At 53.4% G+C, this 8268-nt stretch overlaps 1 protein-coding gene across 1 annotated transcript in view; it reads right to left on the minus strand.

Moving 5' to 3' along the window:
* Positions 1-2516: 2516 nt before the first annotated feature.
* NOVA2 (NOVA alternative splicing regulator 2) overlaps positions 2517-8268 on the minus strand; it is a gene marked incomplete at its 3' end in the record, with an annotated part of 30638 nt that continues 24886 nt past the window's right edge. The window contains 3 exon segments of the mRNA XM_081216057.1: positions 2517-2530; positions 4017-4224; positions 8023-8054. Coding sequence (XP_081072183.1) covers positions 2517-2530; positions 4017-4224; positions 8023-8054 — 254 coding nt within the window.

Raw genomic sequence — 8268 nt, forward strand, 5'->3', positions numbered from 1 at the left:
TGGCATGAGGTATACTTATGCTTAAGAAAACTAATCTTTTAAAATTTGAAATTTAAATCTCACTGGACATACACGTATTTTTATTTGCTAAATCTGACAACCCTATCTCCATCTCTGTCCTGTTTCTGCCTCATTTCCGTTCCCGGTTTGTGCTTGTTTTCCTTCTCTGCCAGTCCACCTCTGCCTTCTCTGTTCACTCTTAATGACCTCGCCATGGCCTCTCAGAGCCACCCCTGCGGCCCCCCCATATCCCCACTCAGGTCCCCTCCTCCCTCCATCCTCCCACCCCAGCCCTGTCTCTAGGGCCATCTCTCTCCTCCAGGCAGCTCCCCCGTCTTCTTTCTTCATCTCTCTTCTCGAGGCCCCCCACCCCTTCCTTCCTTTCTCCCCTTCCCTTACCAGACGAGAAGATCTGAAGCCTTGGGGAAGTTAGGAGTGCCCCATTACTCACCTGCATCCTGACTTCATCTCCTTTCCTTTCCATCTCCTGGACCGGAGAGGTCATGAGAGTTTCTCCAAGTCACACAGCTGAATTGAGACCTAACTCCACCTCCTCGACTCCGATCCCCCAAACCCTGCAAAGTTCCCAGGTTCCTGATGGAAAATTCGTTTACTTTTCCTGAAAATGGGCCTGGCTTGGTAATATTTCTGAATATCAGGTAATCCCGGAAGGTCACAGGCCAGGACCAGAGGTACCTGTGGCATAAGGTATGGGAGACTTTTGAGCATCTACTATGTGCTAAGAGTTGGGGTTATGGTGCTCAGGCTGTATGCCTGAGAGCGGTGACTTGTCACGGTCGTTGCCATGTCCCCAGGCCTGAGAACGTAGTAGGTGCTCAACAGATGTCTGTTGAATGAATGAATGAATGAGTGAATGAATGAAAAAACACACCCCAAGCAGTTGAGGACTCCTCTCCATGTCTTCCCTTCTCTTCATCCCCATCGCTGTCTCTTACTTTGTCCTAGCCTCAATCTCCTTTTTCCTCCCATCCCCTCTCTTGGTTTCTGTCCTTCTTTAGAATCATTTTTATTGTTATTTTTCGGCTGGAGGGGACGCTCCAGTGGCCACCATCTGCTGAGCATCTCCCCCGTGTCAGGTACTGATGGAGCGATTTGCTTTCAGAATCCTTCTGGAATATTTCAGAAGGTAAGTATAGCTTGGTCGGGCGTTTTCCAGATGTGGAGACTGAGACCCAGAGAGAGGAAGCGAGGTGCCCTGGTCACACCGGAACCACAGCCTCTGGCCCCCCCCCACACAGCCGTCTCTTTTTGTCTCTCCACCTCAAACTTCATCCTTCCTCCTGCGTGGCACATCATCGCCTGCCCAGCTGCATCTCTGACACCTCCAAGGTATAAGGATGTTAGCATTAAACATTTACCACAGCGGTTGCAAACACAAATGCATCCAGGGGCCAGGCATGGGACACAAATGAGCAGTGCAGGTCAGGGAGGGATTGAGGCTGCCTTCCCTGGATAATGGGGTGACTGCTCTGTTCCAGCCCATTATGGCCAGGTGACAATCGCCACTCAGAGAGGCCACATCTGATTTCTCCAAAGGGGCACATGTGTAGGCAAAGTCTCCCAAGGTTTAAATGCTGGCACCAAATTCACACGAAACGCTCTTCAGGCCAAACGAGGTGATGTGTGCAGCAGACCTGTCTGCTGGCCAATGGTTTGCAACCTCTGAATTGTTTTTAGTCCCATGTGCCAGGTTCTGTGCTGAAGAAGAATCTCCAGATTCCAGTAGAATCTCTGCTCCATGAAAGCACAGACCTTTGAGTCTGCTTTGCTAATTGCCTTCTCTCCAGCACCTAGAACAGCGCCTTACTCGTAGCAGGTGCTCAATAATTTTTTTAAAAGCTAATGATATGTTGAATCCTAGCATAAACTACAGAAATAACATTAAAAAAAATGTTAAATGGAGGCTCAGAGGTGCAAAGTCCCACGGTTACATAGCAGCACTGGGATCTAAACTCACCTGACTCCAAAACCTTAACCCTGGGCTCTCCTGACTCTACTTGGGGTTGTGCATTTGCAATGCTGTGTGGGGATGTGTGTCACGGGATTGTGGTGTCGCGTGTGTGTGGCGGTGGTGGTGTCTGTCAATCCTCCTGATTGGACACTAAGGCCCTGGGAGCTCAACCTGGATCCCTGGCTCCCCTCAGACACACTTGCTCTGGGTGCTCACCCAGTCCAGAGAGAACAATCCGCCCCTCCCCCTCCCCAGCCCATCCTCAGGGGTCCCCCCACCCTCCTCCCCTAGATGCCCAGAGCCCTGGGGGAAAGGGGGAAAGAATTCAGGATGAGGGTGGAGGTGGGGGGAGGAGGGAGAGGGAAGGGGATGGGTTAAGAAGGAGTGTGTGATGTCAAGCAAAAAAGACAACATTAGACACAGATGCTGAGATGGCGTTTATCGCGGCAAAAAAAGGTGAAGTCGCCGAGGGAGAAGGGGTGGGGGAAGGGGTGTGGTGGGGGCCGGGGTGGGGGCCATGGAAGCTAATACATGGTGCACTAGGTCACACGACGGACACTGGGGGGTGGGGTGGGGAGGTGGGGGGTGGGCATGGCCCAGGCATGGCAATGGGGGGAGGGGAGAGGAGAGGGCAGTGGGCCCCAGCCAGGAGCTTCTGGAGGTGGTGGGGGGGAGGTGGGCGGCGTCTCTGGTCGCAGAGGATGGAAGGAATCAGTTAGAGGGGGTTGAATGGAGGCACTGGAGGCATGGCCACATGGCAGATGGTCTGGGGCCAAGAAGTGGAATGTGGGAGAGGGGCAGCAGGCAGGGGGCCAGCCCTGGGCTTCAGGCTTTGAATCTAAGGACTGGGGGTACCCAAGGAGCCTTAGAGGTCCTCCAGTTCCCTCCATTTTCCAAGAGAGAGAACAAGACTGGGAGAAGCTAGCTTGAGGTCCTAATAAGGATTTAGCAATCAGCTCTCCAAAGACAGTCCTACCCCCCACCCCCATTCTTCTCCTACCCTATCTGTCCCAAACAGAGAAAGCGGAAAAAGATTCTAACTCCTCTGACTCCACCATTATCTCACTGAGGCTCCTGAGGGAACTTGGAGGACGAACCCATTTCACAGATGGGAAAAACTGAGTCATCCTTTCAGGCTACACCTTTTCACACCTCTCCCACCTCCCTGCCAGGGGATCTGTGCACCCCATCCCTTTAGGAGTAATACTGATATCTTGAAAACCTCAGCATTGGGGGCAGGTGAGGGGACACATCTTGGGACTCTCCCAAATCAAACTGGGATGTGGGCCATGCCTCCAGTGGCCTGAGATGTCAACACAAATTAAAAAAAAAAAAAATGACTCCCCACGTCCCCTGGCTCAAACCAGTACAAAAGTGACTATTTACAATGAAGGGGTGGGGAGTGGGGGGGGCACAGAAAGGAGTGGGGCCAGAGTGAGCTCTCCACTCGGAGGAGGCCATACCCCTGACCCTGCCTTTGAAAGGGACAAAGCCAAACAGCACAGATATTTATAAAGGGTCTCTATCCCCAGGCCGGGGAGGACCCTCGGGGTGAGGGATGGGAGTGGGGCATGGGATGGGGTGCGGGTGGGGAGGCATGGGCGGTGGGAGGCGATGGAGGAAAGGTAGCTATTGCCCCTCGCCTCCCCCCTCCCCCACGCCGGACACACAGTTTTCCGTGGGATGAACACAGAAAGGGTTAATCAGAAAGAGTTCGATGAGCGAGTCTGACGGTCGAGTGGAGCGGGCTGGAGCAATGAAGCCGCAGGTCCCGGTGGCCGGTGGTGATGGAGTCACTTAGAAGATGAGAGGTTGGTGGTTTTGGGGGTGGGGGAGGAGAGGAGAAGGGGGGAGGGGAGGGGGATTAGGCGGTCCCCCCAATTATCTCTGGGAGACAAGAGCGTCCTGGACTGGCTGAGAAGGGTTTAAAAAGCAGCAGCCTTCACCACCCCCATCGCCACCAACGAGACTTTCCCCATCTCCCTCCCTGCCACCCAGCAATCCCCCACGCAACGGGCGGAGGGCACAGAGACCACACACACACCTGCAGCGGAGCCACGGAAAGAAACCTCCTCCACTACGGCGTCCAGGCGGCTGACTGCAGTGGAGAGGGATCGCGATAGCCGGGCTGGGTGTCGCGACTCCACGAGAGCCGTAAAACCAGCGCCCCCGGCCCGCAGTGCCCCAACGTGGGCATCGCGATCCCGTTCTCCCCATCGTGACATCCAGTTCAGGCTTTCGCGACAGCCGGCCTTGGGGTTCCAGACGGCAGGGGGGCAGGTGCGTGGCCAACAGCGAAGGCCTGCCTGGCTGTGGTGATAGGTGTGCACCCAATCAGCAGCCTGGAAGCCCCAAATGCCATCCTCATCATCGCCACTCTTATACTCAATACTTTTTCCACCTCTCCGTCTATCACAACGTCTAATCCTGGTCTTGACAGAGCAATACTCAACGCAGGGGAATCCTCTCACTTTCCAAACAGTAGGCCACCAATCAGAAACAAAATAAAGAGGGTGGCGGATGGAGGAATAGGCAGGAGAAACAGAACAAGGGGATGTTGAGTGATTTTCGGGTTAAGAAGGGGAGAAGGTATACCACTCAGAGAAGAGTGGTACCGTATTCTTCCAAGTATAGGTCCGCAACCATCTATTAAGTCGACTCTTAACCAAACTCCATTTGGGATACCCATACTTCCCACCTACAAGTCCAGGGCAGGCATTAGGGCAGATAAAGATGGCACAATCTTTGCCTTCTGATCCCTTAATAATTATTGCAGTGAAGCCTCCTTGCCCAAGTAGAGATGGCTGGGACAGGGCGGAAGAAGGTGGCTGGGGCAGGTTGGCTCAGAGCCCCCTGGGACAGGGGATGAAGGAGGTGAATTTGGCACATTGAACCCCTTCTTCTCATAAGTGCTTTGAGGTCCTTCTCTCGAATCCAGTTGGCACTGTCCCTCAGGACAGCAGAGGAGGGGCTGAGCTTGTCTCCCCCTCCCCAATTTCTACAGATTTGCCTGAAGGAGGCAAGTGGGGTTCTCCCTGGCTGGTGGAAATTGGGGGGAATCCAAAAGATTAGGGGTTAGCTGAAGGAGAGTTTTTTTCTCTTTTTTTTTTTCTTACAAAGATTCTAAGAAAAACTCGGGGGCGGGAGGGGTGAGCAAGGGGGACGCAATTGAGCTAAGTGTCCACAGACGTTTTCAATGCCTCTTAGGGGCCTCTTCAAAGGAAGATGGTCCCATTTCCTCCCCTCTGTCGGAGGTTCCCTCCCCCCAGAGCGGCTCAGTTCCAAGGAAGTTTGGCACTTTTGAAAAAATTAATGGGGCAATAGAAGAAGGGAGAGGACTGAGAGTTGAGGAAAGGGAAAAGACAGACATAGACGAAGATAGAGACAGGACAGGTAACAAGGGAAGCCACAGGGAGAGAAAGTGAAAGTCAAAGGGAGCCAGAGAGAGAGGAAAATGTAGGGGGCGGGGTGGGGGTGGGTGGGAGCTGGAGGGCAAATGGGAAAGAACAAGGAGACAATTCAATGCAGCAAACACTTATTAAGCACCTACTGGGTGCTGAAGAGTAGGGTGCAGGGAGGCCACTCAGAGTCTCCGAGATCTGACTGGCTAACAGGGAAGAGGGGGGGAAAAAAGGAGGTGATGGATTTTTCAATGATCCCCATCCCTGACCCCACATCTGCGTCCCCTCTGGACAAACTGCAGCACAAAAGATTGAGGTCAGATTGCAGAAGGGACTTTCAAGGGATGGGGAAGACCATAGAGTTTCCTAAGGTAAAATGGGGAAAGGTGTGTGGCTCTCCACTCACCAACATAGTGAGTGAACTAGCTCACTGAGCTAGCAAACTACCTTTCAGATAGCCCTGGCTGGCGGGGTAGGGGGTCCCCGAAAAATGTGAATAGGGAGGGGGCTGTCACACAGATACCCCAAGGGAACACTTTTCAGGAGGCCCAGCCTCCAGAGACGTGTCTGTGTGAGAGGAGTACTGGACCCCGCTGATTGGGACCCAGAAATAGGTCTACAGAAAGCATCTGACAAGCCGGAGGGCAGCTGAGGATGCAAATGATATGCAAATGAGTGCTTTCAAATCCCACCTCCCCACTCCCAGACCTTACTTCACCTCTCCCTGGCTCCTTCCCCTCCTTATGGCGGCTCGGGGAGTTGTAGGTGGGGATAGTCTAGCTAGATACTGCAATACCCACATGTGGGTGGAGATGTTGTGAAATACTGTAAGGTCTTTTGAGAGGTGGAGGGGAGCAGCGGCCCATAGGGCCACCTCCACCTCCGACCCCAAGAGCCCCCAACTGCAGAAGATATGTACAAAGTTACATCAAGAATTGTTTTGGCACTCAAATCTCCATCTGGGTTCAGTCTGGAGATTAGGGGTGAGGGCAGCAGCGATGGGAGGTGAGGGATGGGGAAATGGGGCCTGCGCCCCACCCTGGAGATGAAGAAGGCAGGGAAAAAGTCACCCTAGTGCCCAAGCTACAGCCTCCCATCAGGTGGAAGGGCTGGGGTGGGAAATTCAGTGCAAGGTACCTTGAAGGCTATTGCTTTCTAGGGATTTTCACATTTTGATTTGGGGGTGGCTCTCTCGCAAGGGGCAGGGGTCTCCCAGGCTTTAGGGGTGGGAATTGTTTCTGGCTTTTCTCCCCTCCTTTGCTGGGAGACAGACGAGGAGGCTGGATTCCCCCAAAGCCATGGAGAAGAGAAGGGTCTGGAAGACCTAGGAGGGGGACAATTGGGGGAGAGGGTGGGCATGGGGTGCCCCTCCCCCAGAGATGCTGATGATGGAACCAGGGCACTGGGAGGCCCTGCCTTGGGTTCGAGGAAGTGGAGGTGGTCTCCATGGGGGAGGTGGAGGTGGATGGGGGTAGAAGTGGGTCTCAGCTATCCTAAGTCCATGGGGTTGTCAGGCCCCGACATCTCAGCCTGCCAACAAGGCCTTAGAGCTGATCACAGCCGCAGTGCCCAGGGAGCCACTCTCAAACCAACTCTCAGGGCTGCCTGGCTTGGCAAACTCCATTAGAACATTCTAGATCCTCAGAGCCTGGTGAGAGCACCAAAACATTCCGGTCCATCAGATACCACCGAAGTACTCCAGCTTGCTGGAAACCACAAGTCAATCTAATGCATTAGACTACACAAAGCATTCCGGCTCAAGGGACCCTACCATGGCTCACTGAATACACCTGGGCCACCGTGGCCTGACAGAGCCACCATACATTTGGCTCACCAGACTTAATGAAACAAAGCCACGCAGACACAAGCATGCACACAAAAGGCAGGGGTGGGAATGAGGGTCTTTTAACAGCTTTCACCAGCTCCATCTCCCACCCCCTCCCTGCCAGGTGAGTTCAGACTTGGTGCGTTTGCATGGAGATGACCCTGACAATAGTGGGTCTTCTTCCTTAGAGTCCTCTGGATTAGATCCAACTCCCACCCTTTATTTTCCTCCTAGGAAGACCCCCAGGCCAAGACCCACCAAAGAGGGGTGTGGGTAGAGAAGGAGGATCAGTGACTGGCCATGGCCTGATACGGGAAGTGCATGCTTCACCCCGATGACATCATAGGAAGTAACCTGGAGACACCACAGGAAGTACACGCCCCCATGATATCATGAAGTAACCTTCCAGGAAGGCTCATTGAGACATCACAGGAAGTACCTGTCTCTCCTATTATCACAGGAAGTGACCTCCAGGGAACTACTTCCTGTGACATCATAGGGAGTGCCAGAAGCACCCCAGAAAGTACTTGACTCAGTGACAGCACAACAGGGACCTTCACGCCCATTACTCAAGGAAAAACCATAGGAGATGCCACAGGAAGTTGTTCCAGCCTTGCGCCAGAGTCTTGCCCACCGGACTGGCCCAATCCCAGAGCCGGCCTCATTCCCAGCAGCACCGCACCCCTCCCCCCATACAACCTGACAACAAAAAAGTGAAAAGTCCCACCTAGGAGGGGCAACTTCAGTGAGGGGAGAGTAGCTGAGAAAATCTGGGAACTCTGGGGTCCCTGCTCCAAATGCCCCACTTCAACTCCGACTCCTACCTCTGCTCCCATCAGGTCCCTCAGATCCGGAGCTGAAAGCAGGAGAGGCGGGGTGTCGTTCTGGGGTAGCCCCTCTTTCTAGGTGACCCAGAGGCTCCCTCCCCTCCTCCCATATGGAAACAAAAACTTATAAAGGGGGGGGGGAAATCCTTATCAAAGGAGGGGAAAAAAAGGAGGGAAAGAAAGAGAAAATAACGCTTTGTTTTCTATTAAAATCAACAAAATGCAATATATACAGATATCACA

This window comes from Mesoplodon bidens (genome assembly GCF_964165515.1).
Source record: "Mesoplodon bidens genome assembly, chromosome: 18".
NCBI lineage: Eukaryota > Metazoa > Chordata > Mammalia > Artiodactyla > Ziphiidae > Mesoplodon > Mesoplodon bidens.